The 27,984-nt window shown below is 51.1% G+C and overlaps 8 protein-coding genes across 8 annotated transcripts; 3 read left to right on the top strand and 5 right to left on the bottom strand.

Annotated features, from left to right (window-relative positions):
* Nucleotides 1-3,788: 3,788 nt before the first annotated feature.
* Nucleotides 3,789-5,750, bottom strand: AtWU_09020 (uncharacterized protein; the record flags this gene model as incomplete). The annotated part of the gene is made up of 1 exon (XM_035504128.1): nucleotides 3,789-5,750. The coding sequence occupies one exon, from the start codon at nucleotides 5,748-5,750 to the stop codon at nucleotides 3,789-3,791; it is 1,962 nt and encodes a 653-aa protein (XP_035360021.1).
* A 765-nt stretch (nucleotides 5,751-6,515) lies between these two features.
* Nucleotides 6,516-7,903, top strand: AtWU_09019 (WD40 repeat domain-containing protein; the record flags this gene model as incomplete). Its single annotated transcript, XM_035504127.1, has 4 exons — nucleotides 6,516-6,537; nucleotides 6,633-6,654; nucleotides 6,711-7,206; nucleotides 7,268-7,903. 4 exons carry the CDS (start codon nucleotides 6,516-6,518, stop codon nucleotides 7,901-7,903), a joined length of 1,176 nt encoding a protein of 391 aa, XP_035360020.1.
* A 1,262-nt stretch (nucleotides 7,904-9,165) lies between these two features.
* On the bottom strand, nucleotides 9,166-10,196 carry AtWU_09018 (SUR7/PalI family protein; the record flags this gene model as incomplete). Its single annotated transcript, XM_035504126.1, has 2 exons — nucleotides 9,166-9,737; nucleotides 9,791-10,196. The coding sequence occupies 2 exons, from the start codon at nucleotides 10,194-10,196 to the stop codon at nucleotides 9,166-9,168; spliced, it is 978 nt and encodes a 325-aa protein (XP_035360019.1).
* A 1,770-nt stretch (nucleotides 10,197-11,966) lies between these two features.
* On the top strand, nucleotides 11,967-13,461 carry AtWU_09017 (PI-PLC domain-containing protein; the record flags this gene model as incomplete). The annotated part of the gene is made up of 3 exons (XM_035504125.1): nucleotides 11,967-12,525; nucleotides 12,587-13,186; nucleotides 13,241-13,461. 3 exons carry the CDS (start codon nucleotides 11,967-11,969, stop codon nucleotides 13,459-13,461), a joined length of 1,380 nt encoding a protein of 459 aa, XP_035360018.1.
* Nucleotides 13,462-13,880: 419 nt separating this feature from the next.
* On the top strand, nucleotides 13,881-14,736 carry AtWU_09016 (peptide alpha-N-acetyltransferase complex A subunit ARD1; the record flags this gene model as incomplete). Its single annotated transcript, XM_035504124.1, has 2 exons — nucleotides 13,881-14,250; nucleotides 14,351-14,736. 2 exons carry the CDS (start codon nucleotides 13,881-13,883, stop codon nucleotides 14,734-14,736), a joined length of 756 nt encoding a protein of 251 aa, XP_035360017.1.
* Nucleotides 14,737-15,075: 339 nt separating this feature from the next.
* On the bottom strand, nucleotides 15,076-17,184 carry AtWU_09015 (uncharacterized protein; the record flags this gene model as incomplete). The annotated part of the gene is made up of 1 exon (XM_035504123.1): nucleotides 15,076-17,184. One exon carries the CDS (start codon nucleotides 17,182-17,184, stop codon nucleotides 15,076-15,078), a length of 2,109 nt encoding a protein of 702 aa, XP_035360016.1.
* Nucleotides 17,185-17,971: 787 nt separating this feature from the next.
* Nucleotides 17,972-20,776, bottom strand: AtWU_09014 (COPI-interacting protein CEX1; the record flags this gene model as incomplete). Its single annotated transcript, XM_035504122.1, has 9 exons — nucleotides 17,972-18,740; nucleotides 18,790-18,962; nucleotides 19,012-19,215; nucleotides 19,268-19,562; nucleotides 19,619-19,992; nucleotides 20,049-20,195; nucleotides 20,260-20,370; nucleotides 20,434-20,571; nucleotides 20,654-20,776. 9 exons carry the CDS (start codon nucleotides 20,774-20,776, stop codon nucleotides 17,972-17,974), a joined length of 2,334 nt encoding a protein of 777 aa, XP_035360015.1.
* A 2,353-nt stretch (nucleotides 20,777-23,129) lies between these two features.
* Nucleotides 23,130-26,851, bottom strand: AtWU_09013 (putative PAB1 binding protein (Pbp1); the record flags this gene model as incomplete). The annotated part of the gene is made up of 5 exons (XM_035504121.1): nucleotides 23,130-23,338; nucleotides 23,395-25,737; nucleotides 25,800-26,073; nucleotides 26,131-26,317; nucleotides 26,688-26,851. The coding sequence occupies 5 exons, from the start codon at nucleotides 26,849-26,851 to the stop codon at nucleotides 23,130-23,132; spliced, it is 3,177 nt and encodes a 1,058-aa protein (XP_035360014.1).
* Between the last annotated feature and the right edge of the window lie 1,133 nt (nucleotides 26,852-27,984).

The raw sequence follows: 27,984 nt of genomic DNA, 5'->3' as shown, positions 1-27,984 counted from the left end.
ACCAGCAGTCTTTGGACAGAAGTACAAATAAAGTACTAGAAGAAAGGATATCTCTGCCCTCACTTGGTTTCTAGTGCATGGCTTATTAGAATTGCTATGGGTGCTGATCTATTTGCCGTACTACTAACAACTTGGTTCCTATCAACTGAGCCTTGTTAGTTCCGTATAAAGCCTACACTATTAGATATATACATGACGTTATCCTTAGCAGTTATTATCTCTCAAGAACTGGAAGTTGCCGATAAACTAGGAGAAAGTGGCCAAGGGCTAACAGGAAAGAACTGAGATATTGTAAGCCCGATAAAGTGACGACTAGTCACATCACTAACGAAAATAGTGAATCGAAGCTTATATGAGATGCGCGTTCTGAGTCTGTTTTGGCTCAGAAATCTAGCCCTTTACCGGTTAGCCGAGTGGTTAGTATCGGGCGATTCACGTCTTGAAGCGCACCAGGATGGGGTCGTGACAAACAACAAGTAGGACGAGGGAATAGGGAAGAAAAGAAAGGAACTTACCGGGTACACGAAGAGTCATCAAGGTATGTAAAGTGGCTCAATTCCCCGGCAGTAGATGGTTATTTTTCCCTTCCCCAAATTTTTAACAGTCCTTGAACTACTAACTAACTAACTAGTTGTTGATGCTTATGTCATGGTGGTTTCCAGACTCTCACAGAGTCCCCGCCGGCATGATATAATGAGGGTCACTCTCCCATGAGCATGGGACATGGAAGCATCGGACACACTGCTTATCATGCTCCTCCCCTCATCAGTCCCCTTTTTTGAAGGGTTTGTCATAGAAGAGGCCCTTGTGGCGCAATCGGTAGCGCGTAAGACTTCTAATCTTAAGGCTGTGGGTGACCCCCACCAGGGGCTTTTTTTTCCCTTCAGCATCCGAAGGCTTCTCTACGACGGAGTTTACCTACAAAGTACAAAATATGTTGTCAGAAACCGTTCCTGATGCGTTTCAGAGTACATGCTTTGCATTCAATACCGCGTGATTATCCGATAAAGGGCTAGAATTCCGAGCCAACACTCAGACTGTTCGCATACCTTCCTCCCTTATATTCCTTTTTTTGCTAGATTTATTTGCAAATCCGGTGAATCCTCACATATGAGACTCATTTGATTTCACTTCATATCTTTCAATCACGATGAAAGAAAGGCCTCTTATACATGCTATTTATGTACCCTCAAGTAATGAATAGCACAAAAACAAGTTTATAATACACTAAGTGGGCCTGTCATTCACCAAGGAGGCCCCTGTGGCGCAATCGGTAGCGCGTAAGACTTCTATGACATGGTCATCTTAAGGCTGTGGGTGCCCACCAGGGGCTTTTTTACCGCCCTGATTTTTTCCTGTTCCTGCCTGACGTAGTAGGTAGGGTAGGTAGGTACTACTGTCTATTTCCAATTTGGTGTTCTTTTTCACTTGATTATGAGCGTTTGCTGGTTTTTGCTATTATTGGCTAGCTCTGTTCAGGCGTATTATTTACTCCGGAAACAGTGGTATGTATAGTCAAGAATTGCAGCAATCTCCGCAAAAGCTACCCACCACAAAAGCGTATACTGGAATAATTTACTTTTTCCTTTCTACCTGGAGTGATACTAGTGTGATTTCAATATGGTTTTCTTTCTCGTTGTTCAAAGCAGGTCACAATACATCATTGAAATTACTCTGGGACATAGGTTGATTGCTTTTGTCCTCTGCTTTCTAGCGACTGACTTCTGTCATCAGTTAAAATAGCTTAGAGCTGGATCTGTCGGCCTGAGCCTTACTAGGACTAGTCAGCTTTATAACCTGAATATGTGCCAATCTATAAGCTGGATAAGATATTTTGTTACTGTATTCGCGCCATCAGGTTCGTTCATAACCTCGGGGTAGTTGCAATGAAGCGATAAAGAACCCAGTAGTAATCCCTGCATGATCTTACTGATCATTTCATTGCACAGTGGTTCAAGGTATGGAAAGATGAACTTTTCTTGTACTATTAGCTCCCAAGGCTGTTAATACTAATAGTTATATTTTCTGGCAGTCATATACTTACATCTACCATACCTTTATCAATAGCAAACCATGTCTTGCCGGAATGCTCTGGTGACTGAACAGAGATATTATGTATAAAAGCGAGATGTTCCAGTACCCTCTGTCTCTTAAAGAGGACTGCTTCTGATACAAGACAATTTTTAAAGCAGATCTGTATGATGTGCAAATGTTCTTTTCGGTATGAAAAGACATACTCTCTGAAGTATCCGACTTGATGATATTATGGTCTCCTTTGCAATAGACACAAGTCTTGTTTTCAAGGCAGTATTTGCTGATGTGGGCCAAAGACTTGCAGTATTGACATGCTCGCTCTGGGTTACAGGACATGACCTGAGCCAGTGTGAACTATATTATAGGTGGAAGCAGAGAACAGTGCGAATGGCTTCCTGGTGTTGTCTGCAAGACTGCAGTTTGTGGCTGAGATATCGTGAGAGCCTTGAAACTACTGAGACGTAGCTGTCGGAGAAGTTTGTACATTGTAGTCGATAACCAAAGGTTCAATGAGAGTGGCATTATTATAGAAGAAATAGTAAGAAGACAGGCCTGTGGATGTAGTAGGAACTGAAAAAGAGTTGGTTGCTCTCGATGGGGAAGTTGAGCCAATTTATATAAAAGACTTGATGTAAATCGGTGAATCAGGAATACAACTCTTCAATCAAGCCCTGTGAAGGTATCTTTGTGCTTAGGGAAGAGGCACATTATTGAAGGGGGCAATAGTATTCAATGATTGCGGAGTGATGAGAGGCGAACTCTAGGAGATTGAATTAAGAGAGGAAAACTATCTACAGCAAGGGAATCAAGCTACTACATAAAGTATCTTAGTGACCATTCTTGTATCCGGTAAGTTCCTTCTCTCTTGCTTTGTTGCTAATTCCCTCTTTCTATCTCAGTTTCTTCCCCTAAGCCTTTTGCATTCTTTCTACCACCAACCTACCGGCAAGTTCCGCTCGATGAATAGGTCTATGGCGGATATAGTCTAGCATATATTGATATCGTTGACGAATCCACTAGCTGCTGCTCTTTAAAGGGCATATATAATATTGCTTATTGCCGGAACGGGCCTGGCAGTTATTTGAAATAGTACTCCCTGCAAATCAGTGCATTTACATTCACCACTTCTTCATCTGTTACTCTATCAAGTATGTACTGGTTAGTTCAAGGACAAGAACCACTACCCACCATACCATACCATCACACTCCCACTCCAGTACCCGACATTTAGGGTCAAAATCCGCCCCTCAGAGTATGAGAGACCCCTAATCCACCACCAAGATAATCCCCATAATCAAACATCATGGGTCTCCCTACGCGCCTCAGCGATGCAATCCTTGCATACCACCAGCTTCCCGTCCCACACGCAAATCCTTAAGATTAGCTATTAGTTGGTTAGTAAATTGATCTAAGCTGGATACTCACATGTCTTATGCACTATCAATTGCGCCACAAGGGCTACTGGTGTATGAGCTGTCTCTGAGATGAGAGCTCTTAGGGTCGCTGCGGCATGCAGTGCGTATGATTTCTCCCGCCTCTATCTTTCTTGACAAGGGTTACCCGGCCACATCTATTCTCTACTCTCTACTTCTTAAGAGGATGCCTTTAGCGTGACTTGTTTTTGTTCAGCTAACAATGTTATTTATTATTTTGATTATTTTCATTTCCTATTCTGCTTACTGCAGACTTTTGAACTATAATACAACCCTAAGAGCGAGAGCCGCACAGCTAGCCTCTTATTGAACGGATCTTGATCATTTAGAAACAATCTTCGGACTATCCCCAACCTGGGTTATGAGTACATCACAATCACCCGGTTTGGAAGTGGCAATCGGCGAAGCTAATTCTTGCTCCATCATTCGAGCCAACTCATCATCGTCCTCCTCCACCCGATCGTCTGACGCAATCTCGCAGGGGCCCCTTGCTGGTACGTGGTTGTCCCGGCTCCGCTCGGAGTCGTGAGGCCCACCCGCGGGTTTTAGAGATCCTTGTCGAGGCGCTGGGGTTACACTGATGCGGAGGTTCTGATTGCCGACGTCTCCGTCCGCATCACCAAGCCAACTGTATTTTTTGTTCCGCAGTGATTGAAGCATCTCCACACGTCGTTGGCGCTCCTCCTGTTCTTCTGGGGTTGGATTCGCTGCAGCTGACCCGTCATCGCCTGTTTCTTCGGTCAGGTCGATTGTGATAGGCTCCCCAACAGATGCATTTGGTGTAGAAGCCATGGATTGTGGCTGTGAGGTCGACGGTTGTAACGAGGTTGCGTTCGAGCTAGCCTGGCGTGCCCGGGGAGGTTTGTAACCAGTTGGAATCGGGGCAACTGCGGGCATTTGCTTCTGAACTTGAATCTCATATAGTAGATTGTTGTAGATCGTGCCGAGATCATGAAGCTTGTTTTTCCACTCGATAGCCTCTTGCTTGTACTGCTCGACTCTTTGTTGATGCCGGGAGCACACACGTCGCAGCATGGCATTCTGCTCAAGTAGTGTCTGTTGTTTTGTTTTACCCGTCGCCGGATCCATGGCCGTCAGGTCCGACGCCAGTGCCCACTCCTGCTTATACTTGTTGCGCTCCAGCGTCAGCTGCTGTACCTTATTCCGCAGAGTCGCAAGGCGCAAGTTTGTCCGATCATCCGAAACTTCGATACACCTGACATGGATATTCGGAGCTGACGGCATGTATCCCAATGGGCCCCCATAAAGTGGATATGGCGAGACATACTCTGGCTCGGCAAACACTCGCTGAAGAGCTTCACGGTTTGTACTGTCGAAGATGTCTTGATGATCAAGAGAGAACCGTTCCTTGGTAATCTCGCTGACGGAGGGCAGATCGAAGGATTGGTCAAACACACTAAAAGTCGCTGACATGTCTTCCTTGCCTCCTTCTCCATTACCCGCGCCCTGGATGTCAAAGTTGAAAGAAACATCGCCATCAGGGATGTCCAATGGAAAATCGCCCGAAGGGTCTTCGAACAGAAGGTCTATAGAGTCGAAGACGGCATCGGACTGTTGTTTCTCAACATCGCTTGGCGTATGAGGGCCCGTGCCTCCTTGTTCAGGTTGTCCAGAATCTAGTGATAATAACGAGGGTGTTTTATCCGGAGACTCTGTGGTTGAATATTGCGACATCTCTGTGGCTTGCCTTTTTCTAGATTGGTCCCAGGAGACACAGTCTTCAGGGAACGCCTCGTCGCCATTCCGCTTCCGCTGCAAGACTGCATCAATCTCCTGCAAAACAAGTTCGGAATCGAAGAGAGGGTCGTACAACTCCTCCGTGGCGTTATTGGAATCGTCAAATGCCGAAAAGTCTATCTCTAATTGTGGAGAACAGGTCGTGGTATCTGCCCACGACTGTCGGGACTCGACCACCTTGTCGGCCGGAGATTGTTCTTCTGAGGGTGCATCATTGACTTCCACTTGCTTCTCATCGTTGTGATCCTTGTGGGTATTTCCGAGCGGTTGTGTGCAGTGTCGCGGATCGGCTGGGGTTTCTGACGTTGCGTTCACATCTCTGGTCGGCAGTTTCCGTTCTTCATGTTGGGAGGACTTGGTGGAGAGCTGCAGCTGGGACCCAGGGGGAGGTGTAAGCCCCAGATCATTCACGTGCAGAGGTAGTGATGGGGGAGATGGAAGGCCCTCAAGATCATGAAGACCATGGGGGTCTGGAGGACAGGTCTGGAAAGAGGTAGAAATACCTTCAGCCATGCTTCCATTCATCCCAGCGACAAATTCAGGCCCAGTTCAAAGACGGCCAAATGAATGTGTACCGTGCTATGCCGTTCAATATATCCTAAGGAAGGTGGCGATAACACTTAGGAGATGAAGCGCTCCATCTACTCATAGCCCAGCTCTGCAGATGGTAAGAATGAGGATATCCCTCGCTTCGAGACTGCTGTGAAGCGTACCTCTTGAGAGCAAGTATTCAGATCCCAAAACGACTGTGATTTGAGACTTGTCCCACGGGAAAGACGTATGGGAAGTAGATAACAGGGAGAGCCAGCAGGTGCCCCGATAAATAGCCTGTCAGCAGGCTCAGGCTAGCCACTGGATACGCGCCCTATTGCATAATCCGGTTTGAGTGCAACAACTGTACAGTTCGGCCGATGTTGGGAGAAATCGAAATACCACACGTGTCCAGGGTGCTCGATATAATCCCCGAACGAGTGAGAATGACCAGAAAAGGCCAGGTCAGGTCAGTCACGCAGAAGTAAAGAAGCAAAGAAGTACATCGCAGTAGAAAAGATTCCCATTCCGTCCAAATTTAATCCGAAATGAAGTTCTCCGCCTTTCACACCGCCCTATGGACCGCTCACGTGCCCCACATAGTGTCCGGCGCCAAGCTGGGCGGCCGTGCCTTTAAGGCCGGCAGGAAGCTGACGGGCACCGCATCTTCTTTACTTTAGTAACTGGCGACTCCCCGATTCCCCGTCCCTCCTCGCCTCTTCAGCGTCCTTGCTTCTGGGCTCGTCTACAACCTTCAACATGAGCGTTATACTTTGCACTGGTATGCAGTTTTCTGAGCGATAACTGGTCTTCAATATCTTGTGTCTTTCCTGGGAAGAATTGACTGACCAATGTTCTATAACTCGTGATTTACAGCGGGCTACGACCACACCATTCGGTATGTCAGACTGTGTTACTTGCGCCGCGAAAGTTGACGTCGCTAACTTGGCCCAGTTTCTGGGAGGCCTTGTCGGGGATTTGCTCGCGCACTATACAGCATCCCGATTCCCAAGTTAATCGCTTATGCATTACCCCCGACAAACGGTACTTGGCAGCCGCCGGCCACAATAATGTCAAGCTGTATGACATCAAATCTACCAATCCCAATCCAGTCATGACCTTCGACGGCCATACAAACAACATCACTGGCGTCGCGTTTCACTGCGAGGGAAAGTGGATGGTCACCAGCTCGGAAGATGGTACGGTTAAAGTCTGGGATACCCGTACAGGCAGCCTGCAGCGCAACTACGCGCATAAAGCTCCAGTCAACGACGTTGTAATCCACCCCAACCAGGGCGAGCTCATTAGTGGGGATCGCGCTGGTATTGTCCGGGTTTGGGACCTGGGTGAAAGCGTCTGTACTCACCAGCTGATTCCTGAGGACGACGTTGCTGTTCATAGTGTTAGTGTCGCAAGCGATGGATCCCTGCTCTGCGCTGGAAATAAGAAGGTAAACAAGACAATTACTCGCCGCGTGTCTTCATCACTGACCTTGAGCGACCGGCCTATAGGGTAATGTCTACATCTGGCGCATGATCCAAGACGCTGAGATAACGCGCATCGTTCCGATATGTACCTTCCAGGCGCACAAGGACTACCTCACTCGCGTTCTTCTCTCCCCTGATGTCAAGCACCTCGCAACGTGCTCCGCAGACCACACGGCCAAAGTATGGAACCTTGATCTTGATTATCCGCCGGCCAAGATTGCTGCCGCCAATGCCGCCAAGGCCAAGGCCAGAGCCATCTCTTCGCCCGAATCGAATGACAGCCCTTCTTCCCCTGAATCTACGCAACACGTGAACAACGCATCTCCCAACGGGACCGACTTTGAAGCCAACCCATTCAGTCTCTTCCAAGCAGCGACACCTATAAACAACGAACCCCAGCAGTCCTTCCCTGTACAACCGGACGGACCCCCCATGGACTCCGCGACAGGAACACTTTTCCTAGAGACCACGCTTGCAAATCACCAACGGTGGGTCTGGGATTGCGCTTTCTCCGCTGACTCTGCGTATCTCGTCACAGTATCCAGCGACCACTACGCCCGCCTATGGGAGCTGGCTTCAGGTCAGATCATCCGTCAATACAGTGGTCATCACCGCGGGGCGGTATGCGTAGCGCTGAACGATTATTCCGAGCCGCGTTGAGAGTTGTGTCTTACATTATGAAGCTGCCTAGAGGCAGATGTATGCGTCTTTTAACCTTTCTTCTCTTTCAATTGTCTTGTATGGTTCAGGGCTAATGGTCAGCATGGTGCCTGGTTTGGGGCCGGAGGCACGAAGGCGAATCGCCTTCTGCATTGGAGTTCAGGTTTTTGCTTGATTCCCTGTGTTGCGTCATTGGATGTTAGCGAGTAATCCTGGTTCGATATCCGTATATGCATGAGTTTATTGTATGATCGGTTTCATGGTTGTAATTGTTTCCAGTCATCTAACGCCATTCCTTAATAACATAAATCTTCCAGCGACTGTCAAGGCAGTGGACCGGTATTTGCCCCACAATTGTATTGTTTAGGCAAGGGATGAGCAGTAGGTATCCTTATTATCAATATAAGTAAACTGTCACGCTAATTGTGAGATCTTCTCCAGAAGGTGAGTTTCGAATGTGAAATTATATATAAATCTAGTAGTATATGTATGATATGTTCTCTACTGTAGGTGGATGCAGAGCACTGTGCGAATGTTTTCTTGGTATTGCCTGTGTGACCACAGTACTAATTAGAGTCAAGAAGTCCCCGCGCATAAGAGTGTATTGATGTAGCAAGTTTGGGCCTACCAATCTTTGCTAGGGTGAGCAATGAAGTACAACTAACTAGGCTCAAGAAGGCACCCCGCCGCTACTTTGGGTACAGTGAGATGAGATGCCCCATGAATCTTGAATACTCTAGAGGAAACCTTAAAAGGGTCAACATGACTGTTATGTATATACTACCGGTGTCAATTACAACTCTCATCTGAGATAAATACTCCTCTTCTTTGAATTGAATTCTTAGCATACGCACACTCGTAATATCATAACAGAGTCGTTAATATCGTAACCTATGCAAGCTGGATGGCATGCGCAGCGCCCTCCCAATTTATCAAAAAGGAAGTGAGGCAACCGCAAGCTCAACTCAGACCCAAAACCGAATCCCGTCTAAGTTGAATATGCCCCAGTCTATATCCATCGCGTCTATACAGCATAACCCGAACCAGAATGGCAAACCAAACAAGAAAGACGTACAGTATACATAGCCAGATCAGTATATATTGGCGGGCCCCTGCGATGCTCACACCTTTATGTTCTATTTATCATCGTCGTACAGGCGATTTTCTCATTCGGGGTATGGATCTCAGGGTATTGGATGAGAGGAGGAAAAGGGACCACAATCTGCGAGAGCATGTGTGGTCTGGAATAGGAAAAAAAGAGCTCACTCCGTAGTTGCGGGGCTGTGTGGATGCTCTTTCTCACGCACATCAGGGGAAGCTGTGCTGCTAGGGCTCGCAGTGCCGACACTATTCTGCTTGAGCTGCTTGCGGGTTTTGCGGCCACCACAGCAAGAGGCACAGCAGGAGCCAAGCTGGAGGATAAAGGCAATCAGGTTGAAGGCGGAGGCGACCCACATGAAAGCCATCATGCGCGTGCCGATCCAGGCGTCGATGTTGAGGTCTTCGCTGGCGGAGGTGAAGACGTTGCGGAAGATGATGAACATGACGGTTGCAACGACGGAGGCAACAACGGTGAAGAGAGCGGTCACGAAGGTTAGGATGAGGAAGGGAAGAGAACGGAGAAGCACAAAGGTTCGACGGCGATGTTGCGGGTGGGTTTGATTGATGACTGGGTCGGAAGAAAGAGCTTGAGGAGGCCGTGAGGAGACGGCAAGTGGAGACAAAAAGATGAGGATGAAGGTTAAGACGGTAGCGGTGATAAAGAGACCAAACATCCAGTGTGAGGCTATGCGGGCGATGTGCAGAGCCGACGTGATGTTTGCAGGAAGAGCAACTGCAGGTTTGTTAGCAAAGGGAACGTTTTCCATGTTAGAAGGAGGAGCGTACTCGTTGCGCCGGATAGCAGTTCACTGAGGATGATCTCGACAGGATTGAACCAGTAGAGGGGTTTGGGCGAAGAGCAGTGGGTGATGCCCTGGTCCTGATAACCTTCGCAAAAGTTCCATAGTCCCACCTGGTAGAAGTCGTGCAGACCGATTGTGCGAGCAATGGTATCGATCAGGACCGCATTGGGGGTGGACAATGGGATGATATTCGCCAGGTTGATCTCGAGGAAGTAGGTCTGTCGGAGAACGGGCTTATCGGCGACATTGCCAATGCAGACCAAGATCAGAAAGATCCAAGCGATGAGATAGCAGAAGGAACGGAGGATACGATGCCAGAGCACCTTCGATCTGCTCCGGCCGACCTGCGGACGTCCAGGAGCTTTCCTGAACAGGGGCAGCTTTGCCATGGACCGCTGTCAAGCACGTGGTGGTGGAGAGGGCAGGTCCGGAATTTGCGGATAATAGAGTCGGAGAATAGACGAAGAGGATAGAGGAGAAGATGGATGGAAATGATGTAGAAAGAGACCCAGATCAAGAGCAGGGCGTCTAGTTAAATTCTAATACGTAGTATAGAAGAGATCTGGGAAGACATCGACTGGATGACGTTTACGCCCCCCGTGAACCACGTGCCAGGATTCGATGGGGAGAGAGATAGAGAAAGGACCAGCGGGGAGGGAAACACCGGCAACCACGGGATTAGGTTGACGGGATCAGGAGAGGAAGCTGGGGATACATCCAGGAGAAGAGAACCAGAGATTGGGAAAGAAAAAAAAAAAAAAAAAAAAAAGGGGAGCGAGGAACAGGAAGAGATGGCGGGAATGGGGGGAAAAGAATAGGGAAAGGGAAAGCAAAGTGGATGGCGAGAGCGACGTATACTCAGTACACAGATGGATGACTGAATATTACCGAACTGATCTGATCTGCTGTGGAATTGAATTGGGCTTTAAGGTTGAAAAAAGTTAGACGCCTTGGCAGCCAACCAGAATGAGAAAATGTGGAATAAAATAAATGGGGAGTAGAAAATAAAATCAAAACAATAATCACAATAATAATAAAAACAACAATGAGGATTTCACACGAGCCGTAACGCTGGCGGCTTCAATAATCTTACTCAGGGAGAAAGTCTCAGTCTCAGGGCCGCAGCAGGTATTCTTAGCAGCGGCGCTGGTCTAGACCCTGATGGGAACATTTTTGCGATGGTGGCAGGAACTTTCCTTGCCCTGCCTCTTTTCCCCTCTTGGGCGGCAGTCTGACTGTGGACGAGACAGTGGAGAAGGCCGATCATGAGCAGATTTTATCCTTGCTCTGAAGTAATCTGAAGTAAGTACAGCAATCACCCCCCGTTGATCGAGGGGCTGTTACTGCGTGGACGCCGTTGACCAGCACCAAAACCACCCCAGTTCGTGGCTGGTGATGGGCTGGAATACAGTGATGATTGGCATGAGTTAGCCGCTGATGGTTTTTCCCGATTACCCAATGCAGTGGGGATCGTGGCTGATCTGGCAATCCTCACGACATTCAGGAGCCACTCGCCAAGAAAGACTAGCAGTGACCCTCATAGGGCCTGGAATTAAAAGTCACTGCCTATTCTGGCGTTTCGGCAACAAATCGGTTCTGTCAGTGACTGTTTGGCCAAGACTGGCTCAAACAACGTCATCGACAGGTGGGCCCCACCCTTGGTGGCTTTTTCAATTCTGGCTGCCTGGGCTGATGAAATAATTTAATTGGCCGGAAGGACTGGGAGGATTTTCCATGCGGGCGATCTGCCAGTGAAATCCAGGCTAAGATCGGCTGTTGGCCAGCTTGGAGCTTTCCTCTCCGGGACAGCGGGGCGGACAGTCAGGGGGGGTGGCAACCAATGGCTGCCGGGATCGGCCCCCCTAAAGTAAGCCAGTACCCTGAAGGCGGGAAACCCTGCGTGGTAACAATACCTGTTACCTACCTTACCTACCTAAAAATACCTTACCAGCCCAGCATCCATGGTTGACTTCGTCGTAAGACATCATTCCGCGCCCGGTGATTATTCTGCTTCTTCAGGGTCCTGATCCATCCGGTGCTCCATCTGGTGCATCTGATCGCATCGTGTGGTCCTCCTCGGACAGATACACTGCTGTATATATATCCAAAACCTCCGAGCCTCCACAGACCGGCCTCTTGACTCTAGACCACCTCTTGTCATGCGGTTGATCGCTCACCTACTGCCGCTCCTGGCAGTGGGCGTTTGGCCTTCTCTGGCACAAGATGATAGCACCACCACGACGACGACCGGCAACAATGGCGGCCTGACTCTCGAGGGGACCGTCACTTCGTCCATCAGTGAAGCGACGCTGCCCACAGGTCACTACCTCTCCTACACTACCACTATGACCCTCGACGATGGACATACTGTCACGAGCACCGGGGCGCACTCCGCGACAACCACCTCCAACTCTACAACAGCATCCGGAAATTTCACCACGACGGTGACTTCCTCGTCGCAATCTCTCACATTGCTGGTCGGAGGACAGACTGGTCGAGTCAATGGCACCAACGCTACTACAACAGCGACGTCCACTGCATCGTCGACTCCGGTCGTCAACACACAGCCTTGCAATGGCCACGCGGAGTTTTGCGCGCGCAAGTACTCCAACATCACCATGGTTGCTGCCCACAACAGCCCGTTTGTCAAGCCAGGCAATGCGGCCGCCAACCAGGCATTGGACGTTACCGCTCAGCTGGACGATGGGATCCGGATGCGTAAGTTGCCCGATCGACGAAGCTTAGCCTGTGGATAGAATCTTGCTGACACCCCGGACAGTGCAATTTCAAACACACCTGGTCAACAACACCCTCTACCTCTGTCACACCAGCTGCGACCTTTTGAACATGGGACCTTTGGAAGACTACCTGACGACGGTCACGAAATGGGTGAAAACCCATCCATATGACGTGGTCACCATCTTGATAGGCAACTATGATTATGTAGACCCCGGCAACTTCACGGGTCCTATCCAGAACTCTGGCCTCATGGACTATGTGTTTACACCCTCGAAGATCCCAATGGCGCTGGATGATTGGCCTACGATGTCCAGTATGATTCTGTCTGGCAAGCGAGCCGTTGTCTTCATGGACTACCAGGCCAATCAGACGGCCTACCCGTGGCTCATGGATGAGTTTTCGCAGATGTGGGAGACGCCGTTTTCGCCCACAGACGCAGCCTTCCCTTGCACAGAGCAGCGCCCGCCGGACTTATCCGCGCAGGACGCCAAAGACCGGATGTACATGGCCAACCACAACCTGAATCTCGACATCAATATTGCCAGCATCAGTCTGCTGATCCCCAATACTGCCTCGCTCAACCAGACCAACGCGGTCTCCGGCTACGGTAGTCTGGGAAAGATGGCCCGCAACTGCACGGGTAAGTAACAGCTGACTGTGGTCTGTGTAACATGCTAATCTCGTTACCTCTTAGCTATGTGGGACCGGCCGCCTAACTTCCTTCTGGTGGATTACTACAATTACGGCAACTTCAACGGGTCCGTGTTCGCGGTGGCCGCCGAGATGAACAACGTGACCTGGGATGGGAAATGCTGCGGCGCAGCATCTGCCGCGACGAGCGTGATGCCTGGGGTGAGTGTGATGAGTACGCTGCTTCTGATTGCGGGAGTGCAGTATATGGCATCGATATTTTAGTGTTGCTCCGAGCGTATATAGTGGGAGTTTGGAGTTGATGGATACACTTATATTATGACTCACGACTGTACAGTTAGAATTGAACCTAGTGGTTAAACTAAACTCATGAACAGATTTCTTTAGGCCTATGTAGCTGCATCGATAGCTCCCAATATACCCCAGTCGACAAAGTAGTAACTCCGATGCCCCTAACCCAAACCAGCTAGCGCCCACTCAGCTGACCACCACCACCACCACCAAACCAACTCCGCACTCAATATCATCACCACAACTTTACACAGTAGACTACTACTACAACAAGCTACTCAATCCACACCCGGGGGCCAATTCACAACCCTATACCTCAACCCCCCACACCAAATCCCACCTCCGATACCAACCAATCCCCCCTCGTCCGGGATATACCCAATCCAACCAAAATGGTCGACATCCTCCCCCTCAGCAGCTACCCCTCCTACATCGACCTCCTACCCTCGATCCAAACCTGCAACATCACGAACCTCCCCGAGAACTACTTTCTAAAATACTACCTGTACCATGCACTGACCTGGCCCCAACTATCCTTCGTGGCCGTGGTTCGGCCCAAGAACGGCTACAGCAAGTATACCACCGAGAATGGACAAGGAGCCGGCAGCGCCGCAGAACAATACCCCAAGGTAGTGGGATACGTGTTGGCAAAGATGGAGGAGGAGCCGACGGATGGGGTGCCGCATGGACATATCACGAGTATTTCTGTGATGAGGACGCATAGACGCCTGGGGATTGCGGAGAGGTTGATGAGGATGTCTCGTACGTTTTATTCCCCCCTTCCATTTATATATCTGTTATTGTGACTTTGAATGTTTGTGGAGAAAACGCATGCTAATCATTCTGGGGATGGTGTTGATAGAACGCGCAATGGCCGAATGCCACCGCGCACAATACGTGTCCCTGCACGTGCGCGTATCCAACAAAGCGGCGCTGCATCTTTACCGCGATACTCTCGGATTCCAGGTCGATAGTGTGGAGAGCAAGTACTATGCGGATGGGGAGGATGCGTATGCGATGCGCATGGATCTCTCGGGCATGTTTATCAATTGGGCGGAGATTGAGCGGAAGGATCGCGAGCGGGCGGAGAAAGATGAGAAGGATGCCGATGAGGGTGATGAGGTGGGTGAGTTGGGGAAGAAGGAGGAGAAGGAGAGTACTGAGAAGATGGTTAAGGTGAAGGTTGGGCGTGGGTTGGGTGTTGGGGATTTGGTTGAGAAGAATGAGGCGCAGGCTTCTTCTCAGTAATTCTCTCTTTTTATAAAATGGTTCTAGGTTCGGGGGAAAAGAGGGGGGTTGTCTTTCTTGTATAAAATAGATGTTATACGATGGTTTTTGGTAGATCTTGTTTGGTCTTGGGTCTTGCTTGGTATTGGTATGGAACTGGTTGGTGCATGGTTCTAGATTTCATGTTGAAAATGCATGCTAATGACCACATTGTACCCCGGGTTGACGCCGGTATGATAAAGAAAGTAATAAATACATAAGAGAATCCCAATTCCAGTCTCTTCCATGAATATAAACACCGCTATGATCATGCATCGTCCCATAAAGTAATTCAAATAATAATGTCCTGGCCATGGCCCACTAATTGCGCCGTGACGCCCCCCGATTATATTGATCGGAGCCCTTCTTGTCTTTCTCATATGACTTCTCTGCTTCTTTGCACGGCTTCCTTTCGATTGCCGACTTCTCGCTCTTTCCCTTGACCGGCATCTTTTCGTTACTTGATGTGCTCGGTGTGCTGATAGAACTGATTTCACTATCTGATTCGGCCAAGGACCGCGCCGGGGATGGAATGGAGGTGAAAGACTGCACTGTTGAGCGGCTCTCGCGATTAGTGTCAAGCTCCAATCGCTGCATGTGCTGCTCGAGTGGCATCTCAGCACCATCTCTCTGCACCTCACGTGCTCGCTGCTCCTGACGCCGGCGGGTGCGTTTGAGCCGCCGCTTCTCGCGTTGCTCTTCGCGCGCTCGACGCAATACATCTCGAAATGCTTTCCGCGTGGCTCGGGTCTCCTCTTTGACCGCTCGCTTGTCTGACTGCTTCTGGTGCTGCTCGCTTGGCGAGTCCCATCGCCTCCAGCCGTGTCGCCAGCCGCTTCGTCCAGATGTACGGTTCTGGCGTCGCGACTGCTGTAGAACGTCAAGCTGACGCCGCAGACCCACGGCGGCTTCGTACAGCTCCCGGTCATGATGGTCGTTCAGTGACAAAAGCTGCGCGCGGACCGTGGCTAGATCAGAGGCGCTGAGCTCGGACGTTGTTGACAGGGAATCAATCGAAGAGAAAGACAAGTCGGATGCCTCCGAGTCGATTGAAGCCCGGCGAGTCCGTTCGGGTTGAGCTGGAGCAGTGCGTTGAGGCGTAACCGTCGTAGTCGTAGTCGTAGTCGAAGCCGTAGCCGTAGGCGTGGTCGTAGGTGTATGTGCAGTGCTATTCTGTACGTACCCTGGCTTAGGGGGTTGGTTCGCGATCCAATCATCGCGAGATGGACTGACAAAGCCTGTGAAGGCATCCTCCACCTTTCGTCCCTGGAGTCCGGCCTGCTCCTCGATCCAGCGACTGTGAGCAAGAGCCTGTTCCTCCACCTGCCTTCCATAATGTTGTGCTTGCTCAGTGAAGCGCTCTCCATACTTTTGGGCCTGCGAGGCCAACGACGCTATCCAATCTAAGGGTCCTCCTCCCTTTGACATGCTTGGATCCTGGTAAGGAACCCCATAAGGGGGAGCAGTCCAGCCCCATGGAGGCTGAGGAGGGTAGTGACCGGGCGGGGGCGGCGGCGGAGGTGGAGGAGGGTAATGGTATGCGGGATGAGGCGGATACACAGCAGGGCTGTATGGTGCAGGATGCCCATAAGGTGCGTAAGGTGTAGGAGGGGTAGGATATTGTGGGTAGGCATATGGCCCTGGTGTATAAACAGCACTGACTGGAGGCGCACCAGGCTGCTCAGCAGCTGTTGGTGTCACAGGCGACTGTTGTAAGCGACCTCGACCAGCGTCGGACGCCTGGGCGACTCGGTTTTCTCGTGTTGTAGCAGCCGGCCAACACTTAGGACACAAAGAAGATCGCGGCGCACTCTGAGGGTCCATCACGTAGACATATACGACACGAGCCGAGCGGGGTTCGAAGAAGTATTGGTTCCACTCCATTATTACGGCAGCAATCCGTCTCTTGCGTTCTTCATCCGTTTCCTGGGGCCGATCCTTGCGATCACGCTGAATCTCTGCTCTGACTTGACGGGGCAGTTGTGCCGAAGTAGACGCTAGACCCAAATGCGGTGGAAACAAGTATCTCAGGAAAACGTCCCAGTCCTGCTGGGTGATGTCTTCCGTCTTCTGCGCGGTCCAACAACGAGGTCGACGCCGGATATCCTTCGATTGGCTGCGCGGAAAGATCGTTACACAATGTTCCACAATGTCCCCCTGACGGCTTGAAGTCGGAGGCGGTCGCTCCACGAAGTATTCCGCAGCAGATGTGAAGTGGGTAGGCAAGCTGGCGGAGGATGCTGGAAAATCATGACTGGCGGAGCTGGACGCAGGACTTGAGGGCGAGGTGCCTAGGGTTGTCTCCCCCCCACGCAGACGTAGCAGGACACGATTCACTTCCGCAGTTGCAGCGGCATTTCGGCTGTTTGCTTGTGCGAGTAACGGGTCGACCGCAGAGTATGGCGGAGGAGGAGCTTCGTCGGATTCCATTGTAGCGAGGACAGGTATTGTTGTAGAAGTGTGAAACCAAAATCACGGACCGAGTTGACCTTCAGGTTCGTAACCCGTCATCCATCGCGCATGGGAAGATATGCAACACCCACCAGCCTTCCCGGACACACTCAGGTACGGAGACGCTGGAAGGCAGCAGGATTATCTAGATTCTGAGCACGATAATCAGCCCTGGCACTGCACGGGCGAGCAAGCGAACCACACGGCAGACGTAGGAGAGTTGAGTCCTACTCTTGGGTAAGATGATCAGGAATTCAGAAGGCCAGAGAACGGGATGGCCGGCAGGTGGAGGGAGAGACAAGATGACTTGGAAGTGTCTCGGGCGGCGGAGGACCAGCGGCGGATGTGATCACGGGGCAGCCGGCGCTTGATTGGCGCCACCCCTCCGCCTTATCGAGTCGATCCTCAAGCCAGACTGACTAGTAATATTTCTCTCTCCTCCACTCAACTATCGATTCGTCTAACGGTGCTCCCCCCCTACCGCTACCCGGCGTTTCATATTTACTTCTAGTGGGCTGCCCCAGATTTATCAAATGTCAATCAAGTTGTATTTGACTATGTCTGCAATAATTGATTCTATCCTATCGCAACTCGTATGCAGCAGCAACAAATAAGCAATTAACCGGCCTATATACTGCATGGCGCCCAAACTCCCCTGCCTTGATGCCTTGGATATGTCGCAAGATGAGAAATATAATCACGATATAGTGCAAGGGAATATGTACCCCGATGAACAGAAAGATGCGGGTATTAAGGATCTATACTGCTAATCCCAAGCGTCTCCCCAACCATCGTCCTCTTCAGTGTCTTTAGGTGTCGTGTCGATCTTTTTCGCTGGTGCGACAACGGTCCTGGGCTTAGCCGTGCTACTGCGGCTAGATGGCCGTGATGCCGAGGTGGGACTGGATTTATTCAAACCCTTTGGCAATGGCTTCTTTGACTTGGACTGGGCGGCCAGCCAACCCGCAAAGTCCGGCTCGCCGCCATCATCGTACGGAACGGGGGCTGCTTTAGGTGCAGGGGCAGGTGCAGGAGCAGAAACTGTTGGACTGCTAGTTGCTGTCGCACTGAACGGGTCCTCCTCTACTTGCTGCTCGTCTTCATCATCGTCCATTGCACCCCACGCGTCGTAGACATCTTCTGTATCATCCTCTTCTTTAGCCAAAGTTGGTGGTTGCTCAGACATGGACCGGTTCAAAGACTGAGTTGCAGGCCGTAGTGTCTCTTTCTGCACCGACGAGGACGCCCTCGTTGGGCGGGGAACAGAAGCTGGACGAGCTGGTTCAGGCTCGACCGGTTTAGCACCGTTGGCGGTGGGTTCGATTTCGCCGTTGGCCGCCGTGAGCTTATTGGTGAACGAGGAAATCGCCCATCCAGCCCATGACTTATCGTTGGATGTGCCGATACGGGCTGTATCCTTTGTCGGATCTGCACTGGCTGCCGGAGGAATTACCGTGTCTGCCATTGTGCTGGCGTACTTCCGGATACGCTGGAGATACAAGTCGAGTGTCTTGTTCGCCTGGTCTCTGACCATCCTATATGAAGCATTAGACCCGATCCATGAGAGAAAGTGAATGTTCTTACTTTTCCTTATCCAAAAGGGAAGGGCAGATAGCCGGAAGCACTTTTGTCGCACAATCTTCCTCGGTAAAGAACTCCAGCGTCGCTCCGAGAGCGAGCAGACCAGCACTCCGGGCGTGGACGAAGGGATCCCGAAGAGACCTGGTGAAGGCCGCAATAAGGACCTTGGATCTCGACTGTATCTGGTCAGCATTGCGTATGAGGCTTTTAGGAAGAGCCACTCACGCCTTGTCCGAGGTTCTTAGCTATCTTGCCCAAGCAGATTGTGGTATTTGTACGGATTCCCGGCTGCTCATCATTGGCGGTACGTGCGAGGAACTTGAGCAGATCACCGTTGATGACACGGTCGCTGAGCTTGTTGATGATTGGCAAAACAGCCTTGACCGTCTGCTCTCGGACGACGGGTGCGGCATCAGTGAAGCCGGAGGTCTGCAGAACATGGGATTAGCATCGAAACCAGCCGGGGTCTGTGGTGACTAACAATCTGAGGAAAGATCTTGTCATTGACGATCTTTTGAGGCAGGTTGTCAATCATCACCGGGAGGTTATCGAGCAAGCAGACCCGCAGCGCTCGATCCGGGTTTCCAAAGAGTCGGACAACAACAGGCGTAAGTCTCGAGTTGAACTCTTCCTGGGATAACTTGGCCCCGATCTTCAAAATAGCCCCCAGTACCTTCGGGCCGCCTCCACCAAACTCAACCGACTTGAGCAACTCTGGAAGCACCTTCATCTTGAAAAATTCCTCCGGGAAGTCGTCCGACAGCTCATCAAGCTCACTACTTCAGTCAGCATCCACTAGTGGCAGCCTGTCCCTAATGAGGCATTGACTCACTTGACAAACTCCTCTCGCTCTGCATCGTTCTTGAGCCCCAAACTCTCAATATCGTCCGTCAACCGGATAAGTGGGGTTTCGAAGAAGCCGCCGCTCTTCTTCCCCTGCTCAACAAAGTGGGCAGGGCTCAGGCGCAGTTTGGGATTCGCCGTGCACAGGCGTTTATAGCTCTGATGCATACTGGGCGGGATGTTGGTCGTCTTGCCCACCTGGTCCCCGCCAGTGAAGTTGCCATTGTAGACCTCGTAAACTAGTATTCCAAGCCCGTAAGAATCAATCGCAGTCAGCGGGTTCCGTTTGATCGTATCCCATCCGCTCTTGACGACCTCTGGAGGTGTGAATCGAGCCGCGTCAGGAACGAGACTACCATATGTCTGCAAAGCGCTGTCAGCAAGAGCGCATCTCGTCATGCAGAAGAGTATAAACCGACATAAATGACCGCATTCTCATCATTCATCGAACTCAAAATGTCGAAACCACCCAGCTTCCATTCCCCACTCTCGCTTGTGAATACCGAGGAGGCCCTGACAACACCATGAACAGAGGCTGCATCTCCGTTGATGAACTTGAGCGTAGACTATAGAACCGCATACGTCAGAACAATCACAATCGCAACCACAACCACCATAGTCACAACATACCGCCACAGTATACAACCCCCATTTGGACGTCTCCTCGCTCAGACTCCTCCGCTTAACATGCCACGAAAGGGGCACGACTCGTTCCGTGACAATATAAAGGCTAGCTTCCGTCTATAACCCGTCAGCCGTTCCATCCATAAAACATTATACACGAACTATCGTGTGCCCAATTACCTCTATCGTATCCAAGACCTTAATCACACCCGGATGTCTCAGCGTCCGGGACTTGCGCACCGCATTCTTCGCCAACGGTAGACGGGACTTATTGGAAGCAATATCGAAGGTAAAGACGCTGCAGGGCGAACCGTCTTCCTATACGTACCAAGCGCCGATCAGCAATCGCATTAGCCCCATGGGGGGTTTTGATTCCGCGGGCCCGCATGACATCTCATACCCGTTTCGTAGCATTGTGTAGCGTCCAGATCGAGTCGGAGAGGTCGACTCTGTCTCCGAGTGAATAAGGGAATGAACTACCCTTTGCGATCGCCGATGCGACGGCAGATTTGAGGAAATCCATGGCTGGTGTGGGTGGTGCGGACAGTCGTGGGTGTTCCTCGCGGAGGGGGCAGCTAAATTAACTACTAGCTGGTCTTTAAAGATAACTACCACCGCAGCGGCGATAGTGGAGGAACGTCTTCGGCGGGGAGGGAAGAAGAAGGGGAGGGTATATAAACGGATAAAAGAAAGAAAGGGAAAAAAGCCTTAGAGAAACGACACGTATGCGACCGATCTCTAGTTCAAGGCAGAACGACAAGAGATTCAACGGCCCCCAAGTTTCATAGGGAGAGAGATCGGGGACATGGGAATAATACAACGGATTTGTCCCCCTTTGGCGCTGCCCGTGGTACCCCGCCCCCAATCGGGTTTAGGGTCTTTTTGTGGGAAAGCTCCCCATTTTATCGCCGGAGCTTGTCTTTCTTTCTTTCTCTTTAGCTTTAACAACATAACACACACGCTCTCCTGTTTCTATATCTATCTACCACGACAGACGCTTCTGCTGAATGATAGCAGCAACGACACTAATACCAACATGATGCTCTTTTCGCTCTTATTATCAATAAACAATACTCACCTCCAACTAACCCTTCACATCGAGCTGAGCTAACACAAGGCACGTCCCATAACTTCCTAATTGCCTCCTCCCCCCCGTCCCAGACTCAATTCACTTCCAGTCACAGACAACCCTTCCCCCCAATCCCTCCACCCCACACCAAAAGAGACAACCCATTCTCCAATGATGATCACCTGGTAAAAGGTCAGACCGCGAAAACCATCCGAAAACGTCGTCTCAACTCCCCCGCTGTGTGCTCACCTTCCAACCCAACCAACCAACCCAGCACGAGCAATCCAACAAAAAGAATACCCTTCCTCGAATATCCTCCCATTGCAAACATCACGGGAAAATCTCTTGCGGCTACCTGATTCCATTCCTTTCCTTTCCCGCTCTTCTCCATCATAAAGGCAGGCACAAGTTCTTGTTAAAGGCATAAAGGTTCTGGTCGAGAGGCTCACGACGTTGCTTTTTTTTACCTTGGAGAGACATGTGTACAACAAAACATTTACTTTCTTTGTTTCCAAGCCGCAATTTGGGGTTTCTGGTCCGCTTTTCTCCATGAGGAATTTCAGAAACTAATGGCTGCGGCGTACATTCAATTTTCTTTGAGTTAACTGCCGAATGGGAGATTTGCGGGATGGGGGGAATGGGTAGGGTGAAGCAGGGATTAAACTGTGGTTTTGTGATGGGCTCGGGGGTGGTGAATTCTGGGTGCTTTGGCTGGTGGTTGGGCTTTGGGTTGGGGGGTAGAGTACCGCGGTGGCGGCGTCTTTCTTGGTTGGATGATGACCAAATAAGAAACTGAAAAGACCTGAGGAGAATGCTCTTGCACTATTTCATTGTTTGTTGGAATTTGTTATCCTAGCCTAGTTAGGGCCTGCGACTATTATCAATGTCCATCATCCTGAATTGCAACTCCCGCGTATTTGCTACGCCACTTACACTGAGTCCTGTCTACAAGAGGCATCAAGCTCGATTATATGAATGTCATTCATCCCCTTCAAAATGCGTAAAACAAGTCGCCCTAGAACGCTTCCCCTCAAATCATCTCAATGTCATCCCGACAACTCACCCCCGTACTGTGCAACGTTTCTCCTATACCACTCGCTATGGCCTCTTCCACCCGTTGCTGTCCATCAGAACTCCCCTCTTCCTCCGGTTCGATTCCCCATGGGTAGAGATGGCAACGCAAAAGACATGCAAGACGAAGAAAGGAAAAAAAGAAAAAGAAAAATGATAAATCCCAGAACATCATTGGCATATAGCAATGAGTACCCCAGTAACTTGGAAAGTTATCGTAGTGGAATCCCTTCGTTGGCTTCCGTAAATCACTTCCAAGAAGCCGTATAGTATAGGCCTGCATCGGATGGCAACAAGGCCATCGGATGCCGAACTATTTGCCGACACACCAATCCCCAGAGGTCTCTCAACTTATAGCCCATGGCTATACTCCTATACACACCTGATCTGACTGCAATACTTCACACGAAGCTGCCACCTCGCCTGCCTTTTGTTAGCACGTACCAACCCATCGAGGGTACCGAGGAAAGCTTACCAGCAGGGAATCGCAACCCGCCAACCGGGAACACTCTAAGTCTTCCGGTGCACATAGCGCAGCGCATACGTACAATGTACAGATAGCTTTGGTAAACATAGTGAGGTTGTTGGTCGACGCGAGACGATTTGAGTCGCCAACGGTGAACAACTGGAGTTCACATCCAAGTGAAGCCTGAATTTCCAAAGAGGAACGGCGGTGTTTTGGGTCAGGTCGCTAAGCCAGCGATATGGCGTCTCACGCTTGTCAAGCGGGGGTGGTTCATTTCACTTCATCTGCTGCCTCTTGCGGTTGAGGTCCAGATGCGACAGTAGACGGGGGTTGAGCAGGCATTTGAGGAGGCATCTGCGGCATTTGGTTGTAACCGCTACTCGGTGTCCGATGCTGGTGGGGTGGGTAATGGTGCACTTGGTGGGGACTGGACTGGAAATGGGGCTGCTGCTGAGGGTAATTGCCGCGGACTGGGGGCACTATGCTAGTTAGCTACCTAACCCCTCAACGGTCTTCTGACTTCGTTATAACATACTGTGAGTAGGCTGCTGCGTCGGGTATACGGGCTGGCCATGCTGCCCAGGGGACATGAACATCACCGGTTGGGGGGGCTGACCGGGCTGAGAGTTCTGGTGCATCATCATGGGAGCACCCCGACTGGGACTGGGATAGCCACTGTGAGGCTGGGGCGGTGGCACATGTTGGGGATACGCGTGGCTAGGATTTGGGGAATACATCTGCATCTGGGGTGTATAGGGGGCCACGCCTTGAGGAACACCCATGTATGGTCCGCTAGATGGCTGTTGAACCATCATTGGAGCGCCCATGGTTGGTTGGGGGTTGACGAATTGGGGACCGCCCGGGTAATGTCTCATATGTCCAGGTTGTGTGCCGGCCTGGCTGACATAGAACTGAGGCATGGCTTGGCCAAATGCAAGCTGTGCATGTGGCGCCATGGGGGACGGGTAACCGTGCTGTAACCTGGGGGATGGGAACACTTGCGAGGTCGAGGCAGACATCTGCATGCGGTGGGGATCGTCGAAGTGTGGGGGCCCGGAATTATGATGCTGCTGAGGGTGCAGATGAGGCCCGTGTGGTGGACCAGTGGTGGGAGGCATGCCGGGAGTGTTCTGTGGGAACTGGAACGGCATCTGCGGCGGAGGCATCTGGGGATTGGACGCAGAGCGGCTCTGGGGAGAGATGGCCGGCACCGAAGCAGGCGGCTTGAACATTTCCAGGTAAGTCTTTTCTTCGTTTCCGGGAGCGGCATCCCAAGTAGGGGGAGTCCTGTAAGCAGGCGGGATGCCTCCATTGAAGGCGAATCCCTTTTCATTTGACTCCGCATTTTCCTTCTTCATGCGCTTAATGGGGTTGAACTGATCATTAAGGGACGGCCTCTCAGAAATCGGTCTTGGCTTCTTAGCCCCGAAGAACAACGAGGGGCTAGTGGTCCGTGAGACGGAGCGTCCTCGGGTGAAAGGAGATGAGGTGGACGAAGCACCGGGTGTAAAGGTACTTGCGGCGGGGTTTGGCTTAAACTCCAGGGCCCTCACGTTGAACTTGGTCGATACGGACGAGGTTGGTGTCTGCACCTTATTCGGGCTCGTAACAGCAGGCTGCTCGCCAGCTGGGCCAGTTGGAGGAATGCGAACTTCATTGATAGGCAAGGGAGCGGGAACAGTTCCCATCGCGGCTCCCTTTCGCTGCTGTATGTTATCTGCTAGACGATGGCCGAGCATGCCAGTGGCTTGACGGCCCTGGTGCACGGGCTGCTGCGGAAGCCGCCCACCCGGTCCAGCATGTGGACCGGTTGGGGGAAACATTTGACGACCCCGAGGATAGTTCTGGCGGTCAGCCTGTGCAGGAGGCGGCATCGTTCCACTCTCCTGGCGAGCGTTTCCAGATGGGCGAGCAGCGGGCTTCGAGTCAGCGCTTGCTGGGGACTTGGTCACAACCTTCTCCTCAGCGTGCTGCTGAGCTCTTTGGATGATTTCTTCCTGCTTGTGCGGGTCTTTAGCTAGGATGGGTACCAAATCCTTGGGCACTGGCGTTGCCAGTTTGAAGTTCTTGGAAAACTTCATAAGTTCGTTCAACTTAATGGTTCGATCATACGAAGCCTGGTTACGACGGCGCTCTTGCAACTTCGCCTTTTCACTGTGGGCGAATTGTCGGAAGGAGTCGAGAACCTCGGCCTCCACATTCGAAGTAGCATTTGCGGGAGCCGGGGCACCAGATGTGGTCTTGGACAAGGCAGGCTGCTTTTGTTCCGTATCGGCAGCAGAGCTTGCTGTTATACTGGACGGTGCAGGCTGAGCCTGGGCCTGCCCATTCTCCTTGGGCGGTCCGGCGGCAACAGCCTCTTTCGGAGCACTAGGAACCGGTTTGAGAGAGCTTGCGGGAGCTCCCGAGGCCATGGCAGATTGAGCGGCGTTTTGCCTGCGCGCTGGCGGAGTGTACTTATTTGGCTGGCCCGAAACAAGCGGCGGGAAGTTCCTCTCATCACGGCGGACACCGCTGTATTTAGCTTCCTCATCATGATCATCTGCCGATACCTGCCCTCTTTCCTCACGAACATGTGCATTGTCTGTAGTAGCGCCCTCGATTTCGCGAGCAATTCGAGCAGCATCTGCTTCCTTCTGTTTATAGGTAGGGTCCGACCGATCGATTCTAGTGGTGTAGATGTTCTCATCGTAACTGCTGGTAGCACCGAAGAGTCTGGCGTTTGCTTCGAACTGGTCCCATCCAGTTGAATTGTGCGCGCTTTCGAGTGAGAGGTCAACGTCCGTATCGGCGGCAGGTTCCCAGCGCTTGAGGGTCCGCTCGCGAATCGCAAGATTTCCGGAGATGTCAGTATCCGTTTTGAAACCTACAGGCGTCCCTGATACTTCGTTAGGATTTCAGAGTGGCCATCAATGTTATCAAGCTAGCCCGGTGACTTACCGTTCGCGCTCTTTGCTGTAACATCGGCCGGGGTGACGTTCGGGACCGAAATATCGACCACATCCTTGACATCGAAGGACATGCTATGATCCGGCGCCGACCCCATATACGGGCTTGAGACATCACTAACCCCATTCGCTTTGTTCTGATCCGCCTTGGTGGGCCGTTGCACCATCTTGAGTACGAATGAACAGTCGCTAGGTTCCAACGTCGAGGACGAAAAAATTCCCGTGTATTTATCCCCATTTCTTGTGGTAATCGTAGCATTCAAACCCTGAAAACCGTAAGCCTTTCACGTCGATACATCCCGGGTGTGGAACGCTGAGCTTACAATGAAGCTAGCAAACAAGAAAACAAGACGGTCATTTGCGTGGTTATCGGGGGTGTTTGACTCTTTCGGAGTCGGTCGAGGAGAGGCGGACTGTTTGTGAGACATGTTGCCGTTCTGCTGTGAGTACGAGGCCCGCTGTGTGATCGGGTTTGCGCCGTGAGACCAAGCTTTGGTGGAGTTACTGCGTCTATCATCAAAATAGAGATGGATTAGCCAATGGGCAATACAATGTCGTGGCTATCAGCAAAGAGTATGAGATGACGATAGTGCCCTTTCATCAGGCACGAGTCTGGTGGTAGAACAAGAACACGGGGTGAGAAAAATGAGGAAGCGAGGACACAATGACGCCAAACAGTCGTCAAGAAGACCCGACAGCCACGGAGGGCATTGACAGGAAACGACCCGTCCTGAACAAGGTTTAGAGGGAGGGGGGATGGTAACAGAGCAAACGACCGTCTTTTCGTGAGGCGACAAGCGGTGAGGAAAGGGCAATGGAAGCAAACGAGTTGAAAGGAGCTGGGAGGAATGAGGGATAACATGTTGACCTCACAACGTACCTCTGCCCGCTCTCGAGAGGACTACCGGATTGACGCCGGCCGCCCTCCGAAGCCTTCGTACTAGCACTGGATCTCAAAGAAGGTCTAGTACCGGGGTTCTGAGGATTCACGGCATTGCCAGACGCACTGTTGGCAGCCGGCACCGAGTTGACGGTAGAAGCCATCTGGCTGGATCGTCACCGAACGTAGCTCTACGTCGTCGCACGACGCAAAGCCGTAAGAAGTGCGGACGGAAGGCACGAAGCCAAAACACACCGCCTGCGCAAACAGGACCGAAGAAACGGTGGATGAAGTGGGAGGAAGGGATTTGGGGGGGGAAAGGAAGAAAGAATGGCGGGGTGGAAGGGGAAAAAGGGAAGCTGTGGTAGGAGAGCGAGAGCCCCGAACGAGTCACGGGACCGCCTTCTGGTGTTGAACGTTCACGGGAAGGGAGGAACAGAGAGAGACAGAGAGACAGAGAGAGACGGGGAAAGGGGAGGAAGGAGGGGAGACGCGGATCCGGGAGGAAAGACGGGAAGTGGAGAAGGAGGAGAAGAATGAGACAAGAAGAGAACACCAGAAGGAAACTGGCGAGAAGCAAGTAGTAAGTAGTAGTAGTGGTAATTGTAGGTAGGACGTCCCGGTCAAGTCAGGTTGCCGGCCGCAGGTAGTAAGTAGTAGGGAAGAAGAAGAAAGTAAACTACTACACAGGAAGAAAGAAGTTCAATGTTCAGATGGTACTGGTAGATCGATAGGTGGGTGAGCAGCAGCCACAAAAAGAGGAGACAAGCCAAAGACAAGCCAGCCAGACAGCTAACATCATCCACAGGTCAAAGGTCAAGTAAGGTTAGTTTTCTGTACGTACAGCAAAGGTTCTGGCTGGAGGGTTTAGCTTGTCAGAGGGGAATTTAGGTGGGCAAATCCCATGGAAATCCCAAGGGTCTTCCGGCCTTGGGTTGGTTGGCGGTTGGCAAGCGAGTGGGGAACGAAAGATGGCCATGGGAATGTGCACTTGCTTTTTTATCTACTCCGTATGTTCTTTCTTCTTTAGTTCTTTCCTCCCTCGTTTCACTTCCACTTTTCACCTTCATCTTTGGACTTTTTATTGCTGTGCTAGCTGATAAGCACTTGCTTCCCAAGTCTGGTGGAATACTAACTACTACATATCAAGTAGTAAGTATAATTATTTTGGAGGGCTTGTGACGGCCTTTCGTAATGCCTAGTCCCAAATAAAGAAGAAGAAGAAAAAAAAAAAAGAAACATAATTACATTTATTGGCCATCATCTTTCTTGCTCCATCATGAATGGGATTGCAAGT

This window comes from Aspergillus tubingensis (assembly GCF_013340325.1).
Source record: "Aspergillus tubingensis WU-2223L DNA, scaffold_9, whole genome shotgun sequence".
Lineage (NCBI taxonomy): Eukaryota > Fungi > Ascomycota > Eurotiomycetes > Eurotiales > Aspergillaceae > Aspergillus > Aspergillus tubingensis.
Note: the sequence above shows the minus strand (reverse complement) of the source record. Positions and strands in the feature narration are given on the sequence as shown.